Genomic DNA, 27,475 nt, shown 5'->3' with positions numbered 1-27,475 from the left:
GATATGTATATCTGCTACTTGATTAATGAGATGAATAAATTGATTATAATTTTCTTGATGGTCACTACAGATCGTAAAATTTTTAGTGTTCTTGTAAACCTTCTTTATATTTTTGCCAATTAGCCTTTGAATTTTCTTTTCTTAACAGGGATGCTGAAATTGCATTGTTGTTTAGTTGAAAGTTTAATAAAAAAGTGATCACTACCTAATGTTTCATTAACTATTAAGGTCTAGAGCTATATCTGTGCTGGCCAAACTAATATCGGGAGAGGACTTTTGCAACACGCCGTCGGATAACCTCATCCAAGTCGTCTCCGCTGTTAAGTGTTAACAAGTCACTTACGTGTACTTTCGTCCCACATAATATTAGGTCTACTTGGCCAGTTTACAAGTCCATTTTTTGTTTGTAACAAAGAACTTTTATTGATTGCAAGATATCAAACAAAAAAAATTACTTGTAAACCGCCTAAGTAGACCTAATATTATGTAAAAAAGATTTTTAAGAGTGGAATGAATATAACAAAACCATAATATAGGTAGTAAAGTAAGTATTTTTATTGCTTTCAATTTGGTATACAAAGATAGTACCTAATAAGAGCAGGTGTATATGTTGAATCCACCGCTTGCAGCTTCCGATTGATCCATTTTCTTGGAATAATAATTGTCACATTAGGGGAATTTCGGGTAATAATATCGCCACGCCACGTTCTGTAGCTCCGTACACAGTTTGCTCCAAATATTATTTAAAATCAATTTAAAATAAACACATGCGTAATGTAATGTTTGATGTCGTGATTCGGGTCCTTCTTGTAGCTAATGAATTTCACGCATAGGTCGTATGTTTTCTCTACGCACGTATATTCATAGATGCACTCTATCTCGTCTTACTTAGCGGAATGAAATTGCACAAATCTTTGCAGTGTCATCGGACAAGTTTGTCGTAAACAAAATTAAAATAGGTAATTTTAAAGGTCTTTATCATAGCTAGCCTTTTCATCGCTGATTGCAATGAGCGCCCCGGATGGTATTTTCTTCTTACCTTCGAGGATATCTAGGCCTCCCGGCATTGCCTTGAGCACCGTTAAAAATGTAAATCTCCAGGTTTTGTAACATTAGAACTATTGGGTTTCTAATTACCCTATTTGAATTTTGCTCGTGTTTTATGCTGCTTGCTTGTTTGCTCCGATTTTACTCTACTCTGCTATTGACTTAGAGTAAAATAATAAGTTCATATAAATAATATCTCTGTTTACGATATTTATTTTTTCTGACAGTATATATAAATAACGGTTTCTAGGTAACAACATTATGAATAAAGAAAGGTCTTGATGTACGAGGTATATGCAACCATGGAGACTATATAAAGGAGCCAAATCTCTATGCATGAAAAGTGTCCATCAAAAAACAGTAATTAGGCGGCGCCACCATACACCGAAATACTACCAAAAGCAACCTACGTAATTTGGTCGGGTTATTTGTTGCCTTGTATGGTTCATGTTATACTCATGTCCCAGAGCCTAACTAGCGCCACCGGAGAGATTAGGAACTATTATTTAAAGCTGAAAGCGGTCACTTTTGCAACAATTCTGCCATAAGAGATTGGCATCCTTTCTATACCATCCATATATGCAACCTTCTTAATGTTGTATTTAGAGCAAAAAGTAGTATAATATATAGTTGGTCAAACCAATTTGTCAGTCAGTAACAACCGGGAAAATTATACTCATCCCTTTCTTTTGGGTGCTAGTACTAGTGTAAGACAAAGATAGTATGATTCTCTCTGTCTATGTTTGAAATGAGACAGTCCTTTGACAAACTATAGTAGTATAATATATTATATAAATATAATATAAACTCATATGTTTGAGCTGATGGCCAAGTTGCCAATGCTCGTAATAAATTAAAAAAAAAATCACTTGACTGACAATTGCATGAAAACTATATAAAGGAGTCAAATCTCTATGTATGAAAAGTGTCCATCAAAAAACAGTAATTAGGCGGCGCCACCATACACCGAAATACTACCAAAATCAACCTACGTAATTAGGTCGGGTTATTTGTTGCGTTATATGGTTCATGTTATACTCATGTCTCAGAGCCTAACTAGCGCCACCGGAGAGATTAGGAACTATTATTTAAAGCTGAAAGCGGTCACTTTTGCAACAATTCTGCCATAAGAGATTGGCATCCTTTCTATACCATCCATAGACAATTGACTGACAAACCTGACTGACAGTGACAGAAGCAGACTTGACTTGACAGGGCTCTGGGCGTTACGTGTGCCGTGCACGCACCGTGTTATATATTAGACACACGAAATATTAAACTATATTACTATACAGCTACTAATGTTATTAACTTGTCAGTATTTACTTACCAAATTAAAACAATATTACATTTATTTTTGTGTGATTTAAATAATTACTGACGGAAGCTTAATTAAAGCCAAAGTTTTATCAAAAAATTGCGGGTGCAAACAGTGGATAACTGTAAATAAAATAATTCACATTGTATTACTAGTTGATTTTCAAATTTGTGTCCGAAGATTTTTTTATATATTTATACTGCATCATTTTGTACGTTGTGCTTTATAAAAAGTATATAATGAGTTCCAAAAGTGCGAGTACAAAAAAAACAGATGTTTCGTCGATCGGAAAATTATATCTCATAGCATATAATACTGTACAAACATTAGGGTAAGTAACAATCAATGATAACATTATAACAACCCTGTTTATAAAAAAAAACACTAAAGGAAAAAATTTACTTGTACCTTTACTTTTGGGTTTTTTGGGTAGGTACATATTTGCGAAACCTATTTTTTAAATGAATATCTAGGAATAATAACGAGTAATCTAACATTTGCGGGCGTGTTTTGTGTGTACTGCTTTATGATATTTGTAACAAGTGCAAATAGCAAGTGATAAATAAGCAGTAAACATAGGTGACATGTTCTTTAACAGGGCACAGAGATGCTACCACATCCCGTGCTGCTGCGCCAAAATGCTCTTAAAACACTAACATTTTACTAACAAATATTGACATTTTACAGGGAAAAGGGTACAGTCAGCAACTAAATCATCAATGTTGCCAATAAATATTTTTGAAGATAATGAATTATTTTTTATAACCAGGATCAAAAGCTTCTTAGAGACTAAGTTATATTTAAAAACATATTTAGGTGACAGCTATATATTATTATTAAATTGTATAATAATATAGCAGATTGAGTGATTCTCATGGTGACATTGTTTCCAGATGGGGATACCTGTTGTTACAATCGTTAGTGTATTTCCTGAATGGAGGCACTCTGGACCACTATTGGACTGAAATCAAGTGGACTGTAGTAACCTTCCAGAATGCTGCAGTACTTGAGGTAATCACTTGCTTTTTGTGCCATTAAATCTTATTTCAGTCATTCATGTTTAACCAATACTTTCTTCTCCATTTAATAACAACATTCAGTGGCACAAAAATTCAGTATGAAATATGAAATGTTTAACTATTGTTAACAATATTTTAATGCTAGAACAACAAATATTAATATTCTAGTAATATTCAGTTGTGCATTTGCTTCCCTATGATTTTATTTCTTTAACCATATAACCACAAGTAATGAATAATGAGTCGATAATAATTTTCTGTGACTGTACCGCTTACATTTCATTTTCACTCTTAGTATGAAGTGAAAAATGATTAATTATCATGCAGTGGAATGGAAATATTAATTTAAAATGTTAAATAGGTATACTTGAATGTTTTATTCAGTGCAGTGGCAGAAACATTGATTATGGTCACTAGAATCAAATTAGTCAGACTGATGAACGTGCACGCAGATATCTGCAACAATTACAAGTGTGTTCAGGTATTTCTCAGTAGGTCTTCAACTCTTCAGACTAGATATTCTTGGCAGCAAACAAACTCCATATGTATATGAATTCTTCTAAGTCAAAATGTAAATGGTGCCAATTCTAAGTTATATTTGTGAGAAAATTAATTCTTGCAGTTAATATAACTATATTAACTATGTTTGCAATGTTTAATAATAAAAATTATTCATCTGCATGTAAGATGCATAAAAACGGTCTTGTTATGTCATTGACCCAAGGTGGTAAGGATGGCTTCAAATAATCAATTAACAGACAACAGACTAGCCCAACATTTACAATATTTTTGTCGTAAAAATCCCCATTCTGTTTATAATTTGGTTAAAATTAAGAGGATAAACCAGCTGCAGAGCCCCTTCTCCGATTTGAGAATTTTAGGTAAATATCTCCGTCGGGCTGACGGGGACGGCTCCTAAAATTAGTGCGATAAGGACAACTGCAGCTTAGGTGAGAAATCCTGCGTAAAAAATTCAGAAATCGAGGTTTCGGTCTCGACATTTTCCCTCTCTAGAACTTAACCAATCGTAACGAAATTTTGGGAACGGAATGTTAAAGAAATTATCTGTGTCTGACCGTTTTGATTTTTGCCAATTTTAAATGCTAGGCGTCTGTTTACGGCGCATTTATTTGGCCGTTGTAGCGCTGTTCGCCGCTTCGCGCTCGCTGCTTGGAATCAAGACACGACGAGTCCGATAAAGAGGCTGCAGGCTCCTGGTTCCTGATATTCAAACTCCTTCTCAGGGCAATATTAAACTGCCCTTTTCAGTGGCAAACTCAAAACGGACTCAAACAGACGGACATGGCGAAACTATAAGGGTTCCTAGTTGATTACGGAACCCCAAAAATTGCACAATTTTACATCAAAATTGTGTTCATGCAACGTAACAACAGTTATAGATCGTTAAAGACTTTTCAGTAAACGAAGGCCACCATTTTTCTTCATGTCCTCACATCTTCCTCGCCCTGGCTAATTTGTTTTTTTCCTGCTACTTTCTTTATTCAAGTCCAAACAAAACCATGAGTCTCTCATCTAAGTAGGTCTAAACAAAACGTTAGGTTTAAATATTGGTAATGTACTCATAGATAAAATACTTGGATTTCCAATGTGCGAATGGTATTTTCTCAGCATTTAAAATGCGCGTAAACACTCGTATGTAAAATGCGCGTAGGTAGGTAATGTAAATAGGTACTTACATTGTGCGCACAATGTAAGTAATGGGCCGAGTTGCTAATATCGTTGCGTCGCCGCTGCGTAATAATAAATTATGGATAGGTTAATTGGGTAAACGTATCTAATTTAAAAGCAATCGAACTATTATACTTACCCACTTATATCATAAATCATAAACGCTGTTAGGTGATTATGGATGGTGGCGGCAAGGTATTATTTTCAAACTTTGTTACATTAATAGTTATTAAATAATACATAACCTATTATTTACAAATGTACATACTATACTATACACACATAATAAAATGAGGTTATAATTATAATAAGAAAACTAAATATCGCGCATAATAATTTTCTGCGCATATAGACAGTTCTATTATAAGGATAATACAGATAAAACCTGACTGTTGACATGTGTATTATTTATCAACACACTTGCTCAAAACGACGTTTTTATTCCACCGATTTTTGGCTCATAATCCTAGATATTAAACACGCGTGCTTTTTCAGTATATTATAACATTAATAACACTCGTGCTTTTTCATTATATTAACCGACTGAGTGAAGAAGGTAACTAAGTGCTAATAATATGCATGGAAACGGAGCCTTCTTAATTTGTACAGAAAATTAACTCCTTCACAAAAGCCAGATTTAGGTACAAAATTATACCTACACTCGCCGCCTGCAAGCAAAATTGAAACTTATAACCGCGCACGAACCATGAATCTTCTTTGCGCGCCGCAGTTTTATGACCGAGCTGCGAGTGTCGGCACGGGGTTGTCACTTGACAAGTTTTTTTACCTATACCTACTGATTTATTATTTTTAAGATAAATATGTAGGAATTACAAACGTACACATAACATTTTTAGCCGGAGATAGTATGTCTGATTCTCACGGAAGTAGGTATGCCACAGAAGTACTTATTCCTTTGAAAATATGTCGGTCAGTGTAGTACGGAATTTAAAAAAAATGTTTTTTCTGCTTCCTTGTTCTTCTGTTTGTTCAGACATCCGTAAACAGAACATTATCTTTTATACAGATTAGATCGCGATTTAGGTTTCGAAGCCATTGCGTTTTTTCAATTTTGCGCGAGCGGCAGCCCACTGCCATACACCTGCCCGGACGGTGCGCCGGCCAAATATACCTAAACAGCGCAGTGACACCCCCCTGGTCGAGTAATACCATGAATCTAGTATAACTGGATCGGTCATGAGGAGTGGGGGGAAATGACCGAACGGGATAGTCTTATGTATCTTTCAGTAGGAGTAGCAGAGAAAGCGCTGTTATTGTTTGTCCTTGTCATAGTTTCACTTTTCCACCGCTGCCACAACCGAGGTTGTGGCAAACAAATAAGTACGTGACATGTCATGTTTGTTCGTTGCTTGTTTAATTATCGTTGTTTTGTATGAAATTGTGCTTTCTCTTATGAAATATAGTGATGGTTAGCGTTTTAAATGCTTGAACTTTGATAAAATACTGGTGAATTGTTCTGTAATTGGCTGTAATAGCCGCTCTGAGCAAAAATATGAGATCATAACCTTTCACACGTAAGTACGGTATTTTACACCTTCCTCTTAACGCAATATGTGAGAATAACATCGTAAAATTACGTTACACTCAAAGCAATGTAGAATCAAACGATTTCAATAAAAATATCACAAATATTTACGCAAATTAACAAAACATTATTTGTAAAATTATCCGCCCAAATTACGTAGGTAGGTAGGAGTCTGAGGTCAGCCATTTTTAAACTTCTTCTTAATTTAGCTGCATAACAATCATGTTAGGGATACCAGATGAAAATATCATAATTTTATGGTTAATTTTGACCTCGAAGTTTTTTCGTACTTCTAATTCCAAAAAATAAATAAACAAATGTTGTGAAGATTAAATGTGGTGTACATTAATTGGTGTGATTGCGATTTGTTATTTTCTTAAATTAAAACCCATAATACATTTTATTTACTAAACATGTTTAGTTTTGTACCACCTACGCGAATTATAGGAGGTATTTCATTGTTTATACGCCCTAAAAAAACGGCCCATTGACATTTTATTTAACAATTTTTTAATACCGTCAAACAAGCTAACTTTGCCTCCAGGGTAATCGCCCCAACGTGATATCAAATATTGGGGTAATTTTTACCAATATGGTATCCCCAAGTTTATGACGTCATCTATATCTATCCCTTACGGGCGCACGCGTATAGCTGGTCTATGTAATGCTAGGTCTATGAGTAATACATTTTTTTTAACCAACTATTAGGTTTCAAACGTTAGCTCAGATGTTTTATCTCGCAAAACATAATTTATATTTATTATTATCTCGTAAATTACATTAATGAATAAACATAACATTTAATCGATTTGATCTCCATTCGTCGGTTAGAAATACGAAAATATCAGCTTTTTACATTTTTTTAATTGGCTGTTTGTCGATTTCGTTCGCGCCTTTGCCTTGCGCGCGCATTGTAATCGTGCGTAAAAAAAAATAACGCGCCAGCCATTTTCCGTACTTGTCATAAAATTTGTATAGTTTTGCATGTTTTTAGTTTATATATTGACGAAAATGACATTTTCAAGCATTGCGAATTTGCAAGCATGCGGAGTTTGTAGGTATGTTGTTAAAACTGTAAGCCACCATTTTGAAATTTGTACTATTACTGTTTTGAAAAAGAAAAATCTAATTTATAAGTTTTCTTTTTCCTCGCAGGTGTGTTGAAAAACGTCGTATGAAACGCATGTGCATTGGTCATTACACACATCGGCTTTCATAGCTCGCGCGCACAATATCGCCTCGTGTGTAATGACACTAACAACCAACGTAGCACACTTGTATCATAATGTCCTAACATACCTCGGCCAGGATATAGACGGGTCAGCACAGTTCAAAATGTATGTGAAACTACATTAATTCGCACATCGGACATTTTTGAGATGTGATTACCTGTTACACATTTTGAGATGTGATTACCTATGTTACATATTTTGTAAAAAATCTCCACAAAATATGTCATATTTTATTAATAAATCCGAGTTATTATTAAAATATAAAAATAAATCAAAACATTAATTACCACACTCAAGATTTTTTAATATGCTGTTCTCAAACATATACTCATTATGTATTTATATTTTTCTCCCAGCTTGACACCGAACCCTGCCCCCAATAATTTTCTTTATTAAAAATATTTTTTACATAAAATTAAAAACTAATGTGTACTTAACAATGACCATGTTAATTATGCTCTGTATATTTACTATTTTCAGAGTTATTCTACAAAAAAAACTCCCACGTAAATTAATCCATTTAATTACTATTAACCATTTTTGTTTTGAAATTTATTTTATTGCTTCGAGAAAATGGACAGTTGGATTTTGTTTCACCTTCATAAATCTCTTGCTTATGTTAGTGTAACAACAAAAAACCTGCCACGTACATATATGTAATATTGTATCGAATAAATAGTACATTATGATACAAGTGTGCTAAGTTGGTCATTACACACGAGGCGATATTGTGCGCGCGAGCTGTAAGCGAGCGCGCAATAAGAAAGCCGATGTGTGTAATGACCAATGCGCACGCGTTTCATACGACGTTTTTCAACACACTTGCGAGAAAAAAAAGATACTCATAATAATCAAATTTTAATAGAGTGTGTTGCATCTGTCATACCGCCGGCCGCCCCTCGCCCCGGCCGCGGGCGGCGCGGCGGGCGGGCCGGCCGGGCCGCGCACCGCGCAGGCGCGAGGAGCGCGCCGGTGCCCGCCAGTCCGACCAATTAAAGAAGGCTTCTTTTCCATGCATATTATTAGCAATCAGTTACCTTCTTAACTCAGTCGGATAATATAATGAAAAAGCACGAGTGGAATAATACACTGAAAGAGCACCCGTGTTTAATATCTAGGATTATGAGCCAAAAATCGGTGGAATAAAAACGTCGTTTTGAGCAAGTGTGTTGAAAACCATATTACGACGTCCGAGCTACATATTTAAATTACCCGCACAGACACTAACTGGCGGGTACTGATTCACTGTAGAGAACGTTTGATTGACTTCCATATCTCCGTCTCACTTCAATGTTCGTGGCAGACGATATCGATCCGCTTCAACAGCCGAGAATTCGCGATGCGATCGACCGTTAATTCTCTCAAAACTAACTTATCCAGTTTCATCGGTATGCGTTGCGATACTTGCGATTGTGTACGCGACCGCGTGTTTAATTTTGATTGCGCACTTACTTAACACACCTATAAAACGCGCAATGTATAGGTATAGTACTGCGACATAAACTGCGACAAATAGGGATGATGACACATGTTGAATTTTATAACAAAATCTAGTAACATAGATAGCAAATGTGTAATTTATCACAATAATGTAGATATTAAAATAATATTTGGAAATAATACAAAAATACAGGACTTGAAAGTCAAAATTTAAGTAATGTTTCAACTTCCAAAAAGGAAAAAAGTAAGGGCACCATTCGATTCCTTACATTATATCCAAAAAAAATGTTGTATAGCAACTATACACATAAACGCAATATTTCACCGACAAAAACGCAATTTTCTTATTTTGCCCATACATTCAAAATGGGCTCTCAGTGAACTTGACGTCACGTTCACATCATTTTGTTAGAAGCGTTTCGCGAGTGAAGTACAACTGTCGGACTTTGACTATCATTTCTGACTTTTGTATTGCTTTAATGCAATGGGTCCCATATAGACATTTGATCCTAAAAATAAACCTAATCGATTGATACCATTAATGAAAATTTGTCATCTAGCCTATTATCGTATGCTGCCCGCTACGGCCACTTGGGTACCAACATTTTCAAAGGATACTTAACCTTATTATTTTTTATTAAGATCTAATCTCCAATAATCATAAATTTTGAAAAGGGACGAACATATCGTTTGACGTTACGTTACTCTACTCTTCTCGTGAATTGTCAACATTTAAAATTCGAAATTGGCTTTAATATTTGTTCGGGCGGCTATTCGAAGTATAACTGAGTACTTACCCCTTACTTATGTTCGCCTTTGTACACATTTACTGTATTCTTTCTGTGTTATGTACTTGTTTTGTGCAATAAAGTGTTTACTACTACTACTACTACTTACAGGATGGCCCAAAAATACGTTGACAAAGTTTTTTCTAGTTATTTTATTAAGTACTTACGTAACTAGTACAAAATTAGTTAAAAATTAAAACTACAGTTTTTTGAAAGCATAACGAGCTACGTAAAGCACAACTCCTTGAGGATAAAGTTAAAAAAATTCGCTTGGAGAGATGTCGGTCGATTAAACAACGTGCCGCTACTGAAAAGTGGGAAAATGTACCTTTTCACCTCAGCAGCTCGAACAAGCCTACTTTCGTCTCTCCCTGGAGTGAAACAAAGTAGCTTTTTAATTTAGTGAAGGCCATTAACTGCCACTTCATACTTTTATTACAATTTTTTTATTTTTTATTTTATTTTTTTGTTTCTCTGTATTATTTTGTGTAATTCGAAATACATTTTAACCTTTAATATGTTCTCACTACTGAGGTGAAAAATTATGTATGGAACACGAGAGCAAAGTTATTTTACATCTCGTGTTTTTGAGTGCCTCGCTCAAGATTCTAACTTAGTTAGCTCTAAGTTAGTTAACGCTCGTGATTCAATTATAGAATCTTTCTCTTTCTCGGGACTCAAAATAAACACTCGCAAGAAAAAACAACTTTCCTCTCTTGTTGCACAAATAACAATTTACCGATTAAAAACTTTTTTGTATTAAACAGGCCCATAATCACCAAAATGACAGAATTGACTCTTCTAGTCGCCTTGGAGACGCCGCAGTCATTCCTCACCGCCAAAAGCCGGATTCAGTTATGGCTTGGGGTGGTATTTGCTATTTGCAGTAGTGTGCAGCAGTGGTGCAAAGATAATTTACCCGGATTCATAAGTTCAAAAGAGTGGCCACCCTACTCGCCTGATCTAAATCCAGTGAATTATAGTTTGTGGTCAATGTTAGTTAGAGACAAGGGCCTGTGCTATTAAACACAAATGTGTAAACGCTCTAAAAGCAACACTTACCAAAGAATGGGAAAAAATACCCTTGGAGGAGCTGCGGCATATCGTTGAAAATTTTAACAAACGTTAATATTTGTATTTGTGTATCAAAGCGAAAGGAGGCTATTTTGAAGATAATTAATTTTTGTTGCATAAAAAAGACTGTAGTTTTAAAGACAGACACTTAATGCATTGAACTATTAAACCTTAACGCAATGCCATAAGTCATTACCCTAATATATCTCAAGGTAGCCTTTAGGCTAATTCGAACTTTGTTAGAAAAATATGTCATTTTTAGTGTTCCGTACCCAAAGGGTAAAAACGGGACCCTATTACTAAGACTTCGCTGTCCGTCTGTACGTCTGTCCATCTGTCCGTCTGTCTGTCTGTCACCAGGCTGTATCTCAATTCTCATGAACAACAAATACTAAAAAGTACGGAACCCTCGGTGCGCGAGTCCGACTCGCACTTGACCGGTTTTTTATCATTTATTGGTGCGAGCGAGACGGTCGGGCGAATGATAACAAAATTATATAGAAAGTAATAATTACATACTCCGATTACTAAACAATTGCATCATTAACGTCACACCCAAAATTAAAGAGATAGATTATTTGACAGTACGGTACTGTTTTCCATGATAATTTTTAAGAAAAAAAAACCGACTTCAATGGGGGATGCCGTTGAGAGGTTACTTATTGTTGATGGTGCACTCCAGACAATGAAATGAAAAAGACAGCACCATTGGCCTAACTAAAAAGAGGTAAAACCACCCACTTTTCTAGTAGCATTTCGTTAGACTTATATTGACCGGGATATAGACCGTCAATATAAGTCTAGTGAAACTAACCGTGAATCATTCAAAACTCTAGCATTTCGTTTCTATAAGGGTCACAGTTCTAACCTAACCTAACCCAATATTCTGATAGCATTTCGTTTCTGTAAGGGTCACTTCTAACCTAACCTAACCCAGTTTTCTGATAGCAGTTCGGTTCTGTGAGGATCGCAGTTCAAAAAAGTTCCACTTCATCAAATGTCACTTTTTTATGTAAATGCTGTATTTGTTGATGAAAATACAAAAATCACTATATGTATGCCTTTCACATTTGAGGAGTTCCCACGGTTCCTTATGGATCCCATCATCAGAACTCGAGCTTGACGAAAATGTGTCTTTAAAACTGAACTTGCTAAACAAACATAAAAAAGAAGACAAATCGCCAAACGTGAACTATGCGTCATTAAAGAGTTCCATTCTGATATTTCTGATCATCATCAGCAGCTCCACTTCATCAAATGTCACTTTTTTAAATGGAAATGCTGGATTTGTTGATGAAAATACCAAAATCACTATATGTATGCCTAAACAATAAACTTATTCTTCTTCTTCTTCTTCTTCACATTTGAGGAGTTCCCTCGATTCCTCATGGATCCCATCATCAGAACTCGAGCTTGACAAAAATGCGTCTTGAAAACCTAACTTGCTTAACAAACATAACGAAGAGGACAAATCGCCAAACGTGAACTATGCGTCATTGAACAGTTCCGTTCTGATCATCATCAGCAGCTCCACTTCATCAAATGTCACTTTTTTAAATGGAAATGCTGGATTTGTTGTTGAAAATACTAAAATCACTATATGTATGCCTTTAACATTTGAGGAGTTCCCTCGATTCCTCATGGATCCCATCATCAGAACTGCGTTTTGACAAAAACGGGACCAATCTGTATGTATATACTTACAATCTAAAAAAGAATTTTCAAAATCGGTCCAGAAATGACGGAGTTACGGAGTAACAAACATTTTAAAAAAAAACACAACCGAATTGAGAACCTCCTCCTTTTGAAATATTGAAGTCGGTTAAAAAACGGTGGTTTGTGTCAACCTGTAATAGATATTTTTAATACAGTTGCTCAAAAAGTGCTAATTTACGTAGCTGTTTAGCGTGCGGAAAGTTGGTATTCGCGCGCTTTTTACTTTTCCAATTTTTTTAATTTATACTTGTTCCAATTCATGACTACTTATTGCTGAGTGTTAATATTAGTTTCCTCTAAACGTCGTAACCAACATAAAAACCTACTGTTAATGTAAGAAAACGAAAAATATTTCATATTTTATTACTTACCTCTTCATCATTATAACACGTTTATTTTTTAATATTGAAGATTGAAAAACCGTTCTTAATAAGTTGTCTGAATAGAACGGAATAGCTATGGAAGGTAGAGGTAGGGGTTACTATCAAATTTATCTTATCGCTAAACGACCATTTCAGCTACGAGTAGATGACACACAGATGACATAAAAGTGAGATGACTTGAAAGTAGAATTCTCAGTCAGCAAAGATTCAACTCAGCTGGACGACATGAAAGTAGAATACTCAGTCAGCAAAGAGTCAATTCAGCTGGACGACATGAAAGTAGAATACTCAGTCAGCAAAGAGTCAATTTAGCTGGATGGCTAAAAATTAGAATCAATAATATTACGACTAAGTAGCAGCAACAAATTCAGTCCCTATATATAGTTTTTGGCAAACCGCGAGTTCTCAGTTCGGGGCGTAATACTAGTGCAATACAATCAGTAATCAGTAATCAGTGTTTATTGCTGTCATAGGTATACAAGTTGGTACATTTTATTGGTTCAGCTATGAAACCCTGTAGAGGAATGCAATATAACTTAAATCTAACTTAATTACTATGGCTTAAAGCTATCCCTAATACATTGCTTATAATGACCATGCATCATATTATATTATATTATATAGATCTTTCAAACAGTTACAAATATTTTTAACTAATACATTTTTAATAATACAAAGGTTAACTGGAAGAGATCCCTCAAAGGGATAAGTTCGCCTTTGTACATCTTATTATTTGTACCATGTAATTTGTAATATGTATATTTGTACAATAAAGAGTTTACTAATACTACTACTACAAATCCTCTTTATTGCACAACCTCAGAATAAATGTAGATGGAAACACAAATAATACATCATGAAGACAGAGGTAAACAACAGGCGGCCTTATCGCTTAAGAGCGATGCGAGGGGATTATAACGTACCTAGTATTCTGCGCATGTGCAAAAATGTAGTTTTATCAGTACCTTTGATGTTTGATAATTTGTGTCCATCAAAAATTGTTGCCTTTTGAGCACATGCATAATGCATACAAAATATGTTTTCTTCGGGAAATAAACTACAATACGTTGCTTGGAGCGTAATACTAAGCGTAGGTGCCTAACGTATATGATATGATCCACGGATATGTATCCGGGTAGTCAGTAATTTTCCCTCGTTTCCGTAAACAGCAATGTGATAATTATCAAACCGGTTGTAAGGCGTCTGCGATGCTCCTCTGGCAGCTGACTAAATGTGGAGCTTCCTTAAGGGGAAAACCAACTATACGAATACGCGAAACCGCATGCGGAGGACTAGTTTCGAAATGACCTTAAATATGTGGTGGCACTGGTGGCATTTGTGGTTTTCCATGTCGTGTCGGTTTTTGATGTACATTTTCGCAACCTGGAACATTCACGTAAGGTCAACTATGCCACTATGGGATTACTGCGTCTATTAGAGTTATTTTTTAAACGACATTAGTTACTACAGCTCCCTCCATCTAGAGAAAAAGGCCAGAACTACTTGGAACACGTAACATAGAGGGCGTTTTACCTAATCGTAGTCAAATAGTCTTTAGATATTTGGTAATATTTAGTAATAAAATGTGCTCAATATTAAATTTAATTATTGAGACATGCGAACCACCGACCATTTGTATTAATAATACTTCTGTTTTGGAAACAAAAACCGTGTCATATTCTTGGAGGATTTTTTTTACTTGTTAAAATGCGTCAATAGTGTTGAGGTAATTTCGTCTATGTAACGCATTTGCCCCAATGTCAGTGGTCAACAACCTTTTTACTAGATACGTAGTTTTACCAGTATACTTGATACGTAGTTTTAGCACAGAATAAGTAATAAGCAGCTATTCACGAAAGTTTTGCCAGTAGAAAAACTCGCCAAATTTAAAGTTTCAGCCTGTCGACCATACAAAATGACTTGCTTTTTGTTTACCAAGTTTTGCAATATAAGTAATACATTTTCCAGTTTTTTTTTACTAGAAACACTTTGAAACACAGGTTTTATTTAAATGTGGGCGACTTAAATAAAACCTCTTTAAAGTTTTTTATTCGTTTTTTTATCGACAAAGGGTTTACGACATCTACTACTATTTCGGTTTAATATACTATTTTCTACTTGATGTTGTTAATTGCTGTTTTTGGACCCTTGTATTGATTATACCTTCTAAAATACTGTATTATGAACACGTTTCATGAGGTTTGAAAAGTCTTATCGTAATTGTGTATAAATTATTTAAAAAAGGTGCAATTTGCCCAACCGGGGCAAAGTCGTCTCAATTTCCGTTTTGTTTTAAAAGCATCACTATATATTTGAATTATAGTGCAACGGAAAAGTGACTTCACGAATTATCTTGGCAAAGAGTTGTAGAAAACACACAACAAATAGTCATTTACGATACCAAGTGCGGAAAAGAGGAAATTCGAAACGAGTGGCGATAAATTAAAACACGACCGCAGGGAGTGTCTTAAATCGACACGAGTTGCGAATTACCTATTCGCACGTGTATCGTACAACGTTTTACAGTACATATCGCCCTTTAAACTTTCGACATATGCACGAAAAGTGCACTTTACGCACTAGTGCGAGAAAGTAGCACCATATGTACTGTAAAGAATATTTCAATACACTTATTAAATATTTCATAATATGGGGTTAAAGGAGAGCAAAAAAATATTAAAAAAACAGTAACGCATTTGCCCCGGTTGACTTTATGTAGTTCGCACATTCGTGTGGCCATATAGGCCAGGAAATGAATGCCCAAAAAAAGGTATAGAGGGAAATGCTTGGAACACAGTTTTTGACTTTGTAGCTTTGTTTAGACTACAATTTAGGAGGTGAATATATCAAAAGTCCCCGGCCGTAACCCTGGTGCTGGGGGGAGAGGGGGGTTTGAAGGTTCCATTTTTTGAAGCTATGCGTCTGAGCGACTTGGCCACATATACAAAATGAAAAGAGATTTAATTTGTTACAAGTTTTATTCAGTCAAGTTTTTAGATATCTTGTATAGTTTTTAGATATCCGCTCTTGAAGGTTTATTTAGGGCTCTCATTTTTATCTTGATTATCTACAATCTACATCAGTGAAGCTTCACTAGGCTAGGCCGGGTTTGGTTTCGTTTTCGTATAAATCGGGGGTGCTGAATTCATTTTTGGTATGAACATTGACAGCATTCCTAAGTAAAAACATATAAACTTTAAACAAATAACTCCTCTTCACGCTTAAACCTCAGCACGGTCAGCCTCACCGTGCAAACTTTCCGACAATAGGTAACTATGTTGACTAGATATCTCAAGGTGCCAATTTATAGTTAAAGTAACCCTCAGTACATTTTAGATTCCATTCATATTTCATTTAGTGCTGCGTCCGCGTGCGTCTTATCACGGGCAGGTCAGCATCATCTCGGTGTACATCTCACACTTAATTCAATTTTCGAAAGGGCCTCGGCGTGTTGCCTTCAACTCGGGGCACGCAAATGTTCGGAACATCATTGTTTCATTTTACACCATTTCATTGAAAATGCTGAATCCGGAATAAATTAACATGTCAAATTAGAATATAACAATAATGACTAATGAGTTTGTCATCGACTTGAACCCTGGCCCGAAGGTGAGGCAAGGGTCAAAAGTCTCGCTTTCAACGATGAATTGACGGAAATTGAGTTGTCATTTCCTATTTTACAAGCTTTTATTTAACTTGCAACGTATGTTATGTACGTAACTATTTAACTTGCAGATGATAGTAACCACCGACTACGCCCCAGCACCGATCTTTCCCACTCCGTCCCGATTCACAAACACCGATCGTATAACAAATCATTCACACTGCTAAGCTTTGGAACGCGCTACCACCTCCTTTGAGACAGTGTCAAACAGTGGCATCGCTAAAATATATAACTAAAAAAACCGGCCAAGTGCGAGTCGGACTCGCCCACCGAGGGTTCCGTACTTTTTAGTATTTGTTGTTATAGCGGCAACAGAAATACATTATCTATGAAAATTTCTACTGTCTAGCTATCACGGTTCATGAGATACAGCCTGGTGACAGACAGACAGACGGACAGCGGAGTCTTAGTAATAGGGTCCCGTTTTTACCCTTTGGGTACGGAACCCTAAAAACTATGGCTCTCAGACGAAAAACCTACTGACAGGTAGGAAGATGTGTGCGGTCATAATATATACAGATATTTATTTATGTATTTATAGAAAGATATTTATTTATATATAGGTAGTTTATAGTATTTAATATTATATATCTAATTACTTTAGGTCTAGATTTTAATTGCTTCTTTAGGTTAACTGGAAGAAATCCCTCTTAGGGATAAGGTCCCCTTTGTACTACTTTTATCTGATGTAACCTTGATTCCTTTCTTTTTCGTACAATAAAGTGTTTACTTACTTACTTGCAATGTATGTTATGTACGTAACTAAATATGTTTGTACGGGTCAGATCTTGCAAGTTAAATTTGACCTAGGTACTCCCCGGTTTCCGATTTCAGATGAAGCTGAAAAAAGTTATGCATGTAAATATGTAAGTCGGGTGACAATGCAACATCATGGAGACAGGAGGTGGTCATAGGAACTCTGTGATAAAACAACGCAACCTAACTGTGTTTGGGGTTGTTAGAATTGTCTCGATGCGTATTACTTGCTCGTGGAAATAAAAATGCAGTCAACGTTAAAAGGTGGATAAAAGCTTGTATCAAAAACGTAATTTTTGCCAAAAACTTATTACGTTTAAACAGTAAGGGCCACTTGCACCACCCCCCTGACTCGGGGTTAAGCGGTTAAGTTTAACCGGTTAACCCGGGTTAGTGGAATGGTGTGTGTGATTGTCGTGTGGTGATTATGTTTACATTGGTAGCTTAACGGTAAGGTGCGACTTACAATTCGTAGATCGAGGGTTCGAACCCCGGCTCGTGACAGTGCAATGAACTTTCGGAACTTATGTATAAATTATAATTTGATATTTTACTAGTTGCTTTTCGGTGGAAGAAAGCATCAAAAGCAGAAACCAGGCCGAATTCCAATAAGACCTCCCCTTTGGGTTGTGAGTCAGACTCGTGTCCGGCCGGACGCGTCCGTCACACATTTTGTTTTAATTATTAATTATTAGATCACGCTTCATTGTTTTTTATTTATTGCTAACCAGAATATATTTCTTTATTACACCAAAAACAAAAAAATAACGTTTCCTATATCCGGCTTCTTCCTTCAAAAAAATTCCATGTGTACATTTTTAGTCCACAGCAGACCAGGCGTGGCTCACTCCGCGATTTCGTCGCGTCGCTACAAGTACATGCGGCCCACACCAATTTTGGTGTCTAGCCATAGTAGTTGCCGTGCACCACTACGGAACGGACGTCTGCGCCTTGCGGTCATATCTGTCGTAATAGACGCGTTTTATTGGAGAGTGAACCTTCTATACCTAGTACTATTATTTATTCTGTGGCATGACTTGCGTTTCATACTGAAGTCGCGCTTGACATATAGAGTCGCGCGACTCGCGCGCCATAACGCAAGTCAGGCTAAGCGGTTTGAGGTCATTTACGCTGAATTGACTATGACTGGATTTTATACCAAGGCAAGCTGCCTCTACGTCCACACTTGAACATTATCTCGTGGAACATTCTCATTTAGCTTAACCGTCCGGTATCCAAATTTTCGTTTACATACATTCGACTTTGTTTTGATCCAGTTCTAAATAATTTATTTAACCTAACGGCTGTTCTCGGAGAAGTAAAGAAATTAAGTACCTAAGATTTTAAATTAAAGGATTGGGATTATGTCAAAACGGTATGAAAAATATATACGAATTTTTGCCGACATTTTTGGTAGTGTATAAAATTATTTTTATGAAAACAAAATTAAACAAAAAAAAAACTTTACTTTTTGCTTCAATCATGTAATAACCTAACTAGGCTAATCGATACATAACTTTTCTTCTTCAATACATTACCAAAACGATAACGCTGGAATGTAAGATCTAGATGTAAGTACAATATGTCTCTTCTGTGATTCTGCTGGAATGTAAGATCTAGATGTAAATACAATATGTCTCTTCTGTGATTCTGCTGGAATGTAAGATCTAGATGTAAGTACAATATGTCTCTTCTGTGATTCTGCTGGAATGTAAGATCTAGATGTAAATACAATATGTCTCTTCTGTGATTCTGCTGGAATGTAAGATCTAGATGTACGTACAATATGTCTCTTCTGTGATTCTGCTGGAATGTAAGATCTAGATGTAAGTGCAATATGTCTCTTCTGTGATTCTATTGTTTCATTATTTCGAACCTGCCAATGACAATGGTCGTTTGCACCTATACAATATACAATGTCATCCTATGCATTAAAAAAAAACGGTCAAGTGCGCGTCGGACTCGCGCACCGAGGGTTCCGTACTTTTTAGTATTTGTTGTTATAGCGGTAACAGAAATACATCATCTGTGAAAATTTCAACTGTCTAGCTATCACGGTTCATGAGATACAGCCCGGTGACAGACAGATAGACGGACTGCGGAGTCTTAGTAATAGGGTCCCGTTTTTACCCTTTGGGTACGGAACCCTAACAACACAATCAAAGGTTTTTAAAAGATAAACAACCAGTTTTAGGTACTTAAGGTATATTTTATCTTAGTACGCTCAGCGTTTTTATATAAATAATTGCTAATTTAATTACTTGGCAGTATTACCTTGTTCCTTTAAAAATGCATTAAACAAAACTAGCTGTTATAAATAAAAAAACCGGCCAAGTGCGAGTCGGACTCGCGCACCGAGGGTTCCGTACTTTTTAGTATTTGTTGTTATAGTGGCAACAGAAATACATCAACTGGGAAAATTTCAACTCTCTAGCTATCACAGCCTGGTGACAGACGGAGAGCGGAGTCTTAGTAATAGGGTCCCGTTTTTACCCTTTGGGTACGGAACCCTAAAAATCTAAATACGGCTTGTATTAAGTCCGAAGTTTACTCATATAAACGTTCTTACTTATTGAGTAAAGGACCAGCGTGCTTTCCAAATTTGTACTACACCTAACCATCTTAAATAATGTAGTTGTACATACTTAAGTACCTATTCGTAGTCTAAAATATTTACATAGACATGATTATTTCCAACCATGTTTTTTTTGTCATTTCTCATGCTCTGAATGTAGCTCATTGTTTATTTATGAAGCAGACGAAGTGTTACGTTTTGATCCCAGGGAATTTAACTTTTGGTTAAAAATGACTGTCGTATAATCTCCATTCAGATATTTAACATCCGATTCCATAAACAACATCATTTTATCTCAATTGTTCAGTGAAAGCTACCTCAGAAAATACTACAAGTGCATATATACTTAGCCATGTTTTGTAAATTACAAATGTATTTTATTTTCCTTTTATTCAAAATGAAAAGTACCTAGAGTGTGTTTCGAAGTGAAAACACCAATTTCTGACTCGAACTATTGGCGCTCGAACTCGACTGAACTCGTCAGATATATAAGTGCCTTTCATCCCTTGGCTCTTTTGGCTTAACCACATCGTAAATAAAACATGATAGTGTGATTGGCGGGGTGTCGATGCGGTGTTCGGTCTGTGAACAGCTGAAGCAGCAGCATGTTATGGTGTTGCAGGTAGTGCACGCGGCCACCGGGCTGGTGCCGTCGGGCGTGGCGACGACGCTGGCGCAGGTGTACTCGCGCGTATTCCTCGTGTGCGGCGCGCTGCTCGCCACCACCGGCGCCGCGCTCAGCCCCGGCCTGCCGCTCTGCGTGCTCGCCTGGTCCATCACAGAGACCATCCGATACGCGTACTACGCCCTCAACCTCGTCAAGTTGGTGCCGCATTTCCTGCTAGTCACCAGGTAATATAACATACGTTTTTTCGTCCCAAATCGTAAGCGAAACTCATACCATCTAAATGGAGCTTTAGATAGCGATGGAAAGCTAACAAACGGGGCGCCATGCGAATCATATTTTTTACCTATATACTTAACTGTCCGTTATATGTCTGTTTGTAAACCCTATTTTGTGAGATCTATTAAAATGAAATTTTGTACATGTTAAACTCTACTTTATGTTAGACAATTAGGGTTACCACTATTGAGGTGATCTGAAGATGAAGACAGAAAGTGCCTTTAAATCTGTAATAAAATAACGCAACCGACATCATCATAATCTCTTGATAATCTTTTGCTAAATATGGTCGTTAATAAATGCTTATATCCTAAATAAATAAAAATAAATATTATAGGACAATTTTACACAGATCAACCTTAGGCTCACAGTAAGCTAAGCTCAATAAGGCTTGTTACGTGTTTTGTACGACGATATATAGTCTGTCAAGCAATTTCCGTCAGTACAAAAGAGCGGCAAATTAAAAAAATGTAGTCGCGAAGGGTTATCGTCCCATAGAAAATTTGAATTTCGCGCCTTTTTCTACTGACAAACTTGTTTGACCGGCTATATATGTATATAATCAATAGTTATAAAGGCTGTCCCAGAAGTAAGGAGACAACTTTCAAAGTCTTACTGGCTGAAAGTATTATTAAAACTAGTTTTTCAAAATGAATGATCAGAATATGAAGCACTTGCTAATAGGATTATATATTCAGAATTGCCTTATTTTACGAGTCTCATATTAAAAAGGATATATAGATTAGTTTTAAGAAGATTCCGGTTAGAAAAAGAACAATCACGGTAACTTGAAATATTAACCGAGTTAAATCTATCTTCTGTCTTATCTGTCCGTCAGAGTGGCAGCGGATAAATTAAAAGTATCAAAGGCGTCTGTCGCCAGAATGAAAAAAGAACGATCTAGGTTTAAAACCATATGTGCAACAAACTGCTTCTAGATATGTAAAGGACCAAGAGGAACATGCCAAAAGAGGTAACCAATAAGTTTATAAAAGTTAGCAGAAAAAAATTACTCAACGATTTATTGACGATTGAACCTGTTCCGGCGAATCCCAATGATGTTCATGACGGAAACATTTCCGTACAACCATTCATTAATTTCCATTCAGTCGTATAAATGTGACTTAGGACCAAAAACTATACCAAAAGCCAATTTTTTTACGAAATACTTTGTATGGCCAAAGGAGTGACTGCAAAATCCTGAACAGCCGTAATGTGACTGGCCGCGAACAATCTAAGAATTCTTTTTTAAGTTGTCGTGGGAGCAAATTCGGTATCAATTTATTAATTTAATTAACTTTGTGACTACTTTCAACCAAAATCATTACTTTTAATGTTTACCTACATATTTTGAAATAGTTATTTGTTATACAAGGGTGCAAAGTTGTATTTTACCCGCGAGTGTGGAATTGAAACACGAGCAAGCGAAAGGAATCTATAGTTGAACCACGAGCGAAGCGAGTGGTTCTAAAATAGAATCCTGAGCTTAGCGAGTGTTTCAACACACGAGAAGTAAAATACATTTGCACCCGTGTGTAACACAAAACTTTTCACCTCACTATAGCGAGGAAAGTGCGACATCCACAGGCGTTAGATCATCTTCATCACTGGAATCACTCATTTTTTTACGATATTATAACAAAAAACTGGAAATTCTGTATTTTTACGTGAGAAGTTTTTAAGTAAAAATTTTGTTGGCAATGTTGACATTTCTGACGTATGAAATGTCAATGATGCGTTTTGAAATTGCATCGACTCAACTTGTGCGTTCCGAATTATATTTAACATCATTATTAAAAAACAAACGTTTCTAATGGAACTTTAAAGTTTATGACATAAAATCATTAAATAAAGCTGAATTTGGTATTTTTTATTAGATTCTCAAACCATTTGTTTAATGATAATTAATATCGAACTAACCATTATTATGAGCGTTTTACGTTTTGCTATCTGTCAAGCTACTTAAACACGCTCCAATCTAATCCAAGGTCAAATTACTTTCCCCACTAGTGGATAAAATGCGTTTTTCCCCGCTTGTTTTAAAGGATAAAAGACAACTTTCCGAGCTAGTGAGAGGAAAATAAATTTGTCTCTACTTCTGGGACACCCCATTTTCTAGATAAATACTTATTTATTTATTTAAACTTAATTGCACAAAATACGAATGAAAAAATACAAATGGCGGACTTAATGCCAGTCAACCATAGGGCTAAACAGAGATGTAATAAAAATGGTGCAAGAAGAAAAGTACCTAAGAAAATTTAATTTGGAACGACTGCAAACATCTGAATAACATAATAAACTACATATACAATACACAAATAAAAAGAATATTAAAATATATATAATTAATATACTACTACATACTTCACACTTACATATTAATAAATTACGATGGATACTACTCATACTATTGTTTAGCAGATGTTTATTTCACTTCCTGCAAATATATTCCCAGTCCACTATAACTTGGATCTTTTTAAATCGAGAGTGAATAGACATCTTAAAAGGTAAGCATGATCCATCCTAGACTGCATCGGCACTTACCATCATCTTGCTTGCCTTTTTGTAATAAAAAAAAAACAACCTCTTGATAGCAAATTTGCTCGGAGCTTGTCTTATGTTGAGAGGGAGCGAATCCAGAGACGACTCGTCTGGACAGCGAAGGAATTAGTCATGAAACCAGTGTGGTGAGCAGGAACTGAAAGTTTGAGAATACGAGAGGTTCGCAGCTCACAGCCTGGGCGGGGAGCAAAAGGCTCAAACAAAATAGAAAAAAATAGGGTACAAAGTATTCTAAGGCATCTACGGCGACGGATTGAGAGCCAATTGAGTTGGCGGCGGTAGAAGGAAATAAGATCGTGTTTACGCAGGCCAAAGAAATTGTATGCCGTTGTTGAGGAAACGTTCTAGTTTGTTAAGGGACTCTTGAGTGGCATTCGTTTTACACACATCAATATAATCAATAATGGGCAAAATCAACGCCTGTACCGACATCTTTTTCGTGCTAACTGGTAGGAAATTCTTAATCTTACCTATAGATATTTCTTATTGTTCCTCAAACCTTTCTGTTCACATCCGCCATATGGCCGCTCCAGGAAAAGGTAGAATCAAAAATTAACCCAAAATTTTGAGCCTTTGTGCTCACAGGAATGATAGCCTCATCAAACAGGATCGGTGCGATAGAAACTGAATTAAGCTTAGAGATTTGCCGCTGGTTGCCCAAAATTATAACTTGGCACTTGGCTACACTGCACTGGCACTTATATACATAGAAAACTGCTGCAAGTCAGGAACAAGTAAATGCCCTTATATTGTTAATAGCCCAGGATTCGAACCCGTGACGTCCTGCTTCGTAGGCAGGCTCACTCCCGAATAAGCTAGGAGGCCGTCAAGATATTGTTATTAAATAATTTCACGGTTGAGACTCACTTGTTTTAATGTTAATATGTCTCATAACAGTTTAAATTCGAAGATATTGTTGTATTTAAGTTAGTGTAACTTCCCTAACATCGTCTACTCTAACTTTTTTATTGTTATCGTGACGGGCTTCGCGGGCCGTCGCGGCAAGCGAGCGGGCGTTAGGTACAATCGGGGACACTCCCGGTGAACCACTTCAGAAAAAAAAATACCTCGATCCTTACGAGCGAGCTAAACTCCGCCTCCCATAGAGATAATCAATTACGATGCATTTAGGATTCTTTATGTTAATAATGAAAAGGGTAAAAACAGGTAACGAGGCAAACAATACCTATAGGTAGTAAGGACAGTTAATTAGTTGTTGTTGTTGTTTAGGCTAAGCTTCGCCTCCCCATAAAGATGACCAATTAGGATGCATTTTGGGTTTCTTATCTTAGTTTGCAAATGCCGGCCGTCACAAAGACACTGAACGGTAATAAATGTTATGTGAGCTAACCTTTTTTTTCTCAACACCTGCATTTTTAAGTGCAATGCTATTGGTCATCACTTATGATATCGCCTGACCTTCTGCAAGACGTTTAAACGATTTTTGTCCTTAAGATGGCTCGGGAATGTCATCGATTGTACCTACTCTTTAAGTTACGCAGGACGCGGCCTGAGTGTACGCCGTGTTGCAGGTATTCCACGTTCCTGGCGCTTTACCCGCTAGGCGTGACGGGCGAGCTGCTGTGCATGTACCACGCGCTGGACGAGATCGCCGAGAGGCAGCTCTGGTCCGTATCGATGCCCAACGCTTACAACTTCGTGTTCAGCTACTACCACTTCCTAGTGTTCTACATGTTCCTGTATATTCCTCTATTCCCCGTACTTTTCGGTCACATGATGAGCCAAAGAAGAAAAATGTTGGGAAAAAACCCGAAGAAAACGCATTGATTGAATGATGCGGGTTTATTACATAAGTAGTTGTTTTTAGCGGAATTTCTTGAGGCGATCAATTAGTTGGCAATATGAATTCCTATTTATTATTTTGAACCTTAATTGTAAGAAAGCGTTTGCGAATTGCGATATGTATTATTTTACTAACAAGTTAGTGACCATTCTATGTAAGGATTGTGTACTGTCTGTGTGACAAAATTGGATTAAAAATATTAGTGCGCTTTACCGCCACTGTAGCCAAACGTTAGTCGATTTCAAAACTTTACTTCAGATCATTTCATTTGGCCATCCATTCCTAATGTCCGCAATATACTTCGCTGTGCTATTAGCAAATATATGGCTGCGACACTTTCATTTGCAATGTTGACAAAACAGAAGCAAAATTAATATTTCCGCTTAAAGTGCGTACGAGTACCTACCTACTTACCTAGTGTGTTGATAACATTCTTTGCGTTTTACAAGCACGAGAACTTCTTTAGTTGTAATTTTTTGGTGTAACTAGGTTTTTATTATTAGTTTAATTGTGGGTGCATGTTAGCTTAAGGTATATTTGCATAGTTTATAGCGCAGTTGCCATGTGGATAATGTCTCAAAGATACACCCGCGCTATCTAGTAGGTAGGTGAAGTATGTCGCGGCGGTTTACACTTTCTCTTGTTGAAAGCATATTGCAACGACTCTCTCCGGGGAACTGCAGCCCGCGCAAACGTTTCTTGTATTTAACAAAGGCAGGCATTCAATTATAAATATAATTAGGTTCGTTGAAGTCCTATTGTATTTAATACTAGTCGCTTTTGTGAAATGCAAGAATACCAGAGAAATCCCTGATGTACATCTTATCTTGTATGTACCTAACTAATCTATAACTAGATCACGGGAATTATCTAGTCGTGATTTTTAACAATAAAATGGTCATAAACAAAAGCTTAACCAAAGTTTTATGCATTATAATAATTTATTACTACTACTTAAATATAATATATGTTATTAAGAGGTTTTGAATGAACTTGCACTTCGCTATCGATGTTGTTATGTTTGGTATCGCGCGGGTCGGGTGGTCCCGGTGATCGTTAACGCATTATCGTGTTCGTGAGCTATTCTAGTTGCGGCCCGGGCCCGGGGTATCTGGATACTTATCATTCGAGTCCGATTAGAGGTCAAATTATTCTAGAATACTGATGAGCGAATATTCATTCATTCATTACATTACTGCGAACAATGCCTTAATTAACATTTTTCGGGCTGCGACATTTCTGGAATTGTAATTTGCTTTTAAGTAACAACGTTAAGTTAATGTGTTTCTTAATATGTACTTTATTAAATTTACTTGATCATTATATAAATATGCAGTTTTGTCATTAGAAATCGTTGTTACTGTGCGATTTGCAACCTTTACTTATTAAGATAAAATTGGTTGATATGCCTTCTGCCGTAGTATGTGCCTACCGTACCGACATAGCGGTCGTTCTTAATGTGTGCAAGTAGACTGCATGGTGACAGTGAAATAATTGTGGCCGAGTCGTGATGGAGATCGCTTGCGCAGCGATAGATAATGTAGTTAGGTACCCGGTTTGTAGTAGAGCAGTAGGTAAGTACACGAGCCCCGCCGCAAACATTCACCTGGAAAGTAGGCAGTAGGCAGAGCGTAGCGCGTACTTACAACGGACTGACTTGTTGCAGTTGCCGGTAACGGTACTAGAGGTTACGTCACGTTCCGAGTTGTCTATTTACTCTCATCAGAGCTCATCTCGAGTGGATCGACGTCACGTCAGTTCGGCAGCAGAATTGTTGGCGTGACCGTTATAAGTATTGACTGTTAAGCAAACAGCACTTTCAAATACATGTCTTCCCGGAACAGCTTTCGTTTAATGATTCGGCATTATTGGTATTCAGTTCATATTAAACGAAAACCAAGACACGAAGCGTTCATCTACTCACTTTCCGAGAAAGTATATTTGTTGAGGTCTAA

The 27,475-nt window shown here is 36.5% G+C and overlaps 1 protein-coding gene across 1 annotated transcript; it reads left to right on the top strand.

Annotated features, from left to right (window-relative positions):
- Positions 1 to 2,293: 2,293 nt before the first annotated feature.
- On the top strand, positions 2,294 to 26,570 carry LOC134754647 (very-long-chain (3R)-3-hydroxyacyl-CoA dehydratase hpo-8). Its single transcript, XM_063690988.1, has 4 exons — positions 2,294 to 2,696; positions 3,259 to 3,376; positions 20,870 to 21,099; positions 25,249 to 26,570. The coding sequence occupies exons 1-4, from the start codon at positions 2,605 to 2,607 to the stop codon at positions 25,502 to 25,504; spliced, it is 696 nt and encodes a 231-aa protein (XP_063547058.1). The 5' UTR covers positions 2,294 to 2,604; the 3' UTR covers positions 25,505 to 26,570.
- The last annotated feature ends 905 nt before the right edge of the window (positions 26,571 to 27,475 follow it).

Source organism: Cydia strobilella, chromosome Z, assembly GCF_947568885.1.
Source record: "Cydia strobilella chromosome Z, ilCydStro3.1, whole genome shotgun sequence".
NCBI lineage: Eukaryota > Metazoa > Arthropoda > Insecta > Lepidoptera > Tortricidae > Cydia > Cydia strobilella.
Note: the sequence above shows the minus strand (reverse complement) of the source record. Positions and strands in the feature narration are given on the sequence as shown.

Bases quoted from the DNA above. Each gene is read 5' to 3' on its own strand.
- LOC134754647 (XM_063690988.1), top strand. From the start codon at position 2,605: ATGAGTTCCAAAAGTGCGAGTACAAAAAAAACAGATGTTTCGTCGATC. The intron at 2,697-3,258 runs GTAAGTAACAAT...CATTGTTTCCAG, and splicing joins AATACTGTACAAACATTAGG to ATGGGGATACCTGTTGTTAC. The intron at 21,100-25,248 runs GTAATATAACAT...GCCGTGTTGCAG, and splicing joins CATTTCCTGCTAGTCACCAG to GTATTCCACGTTCCTGGCGC.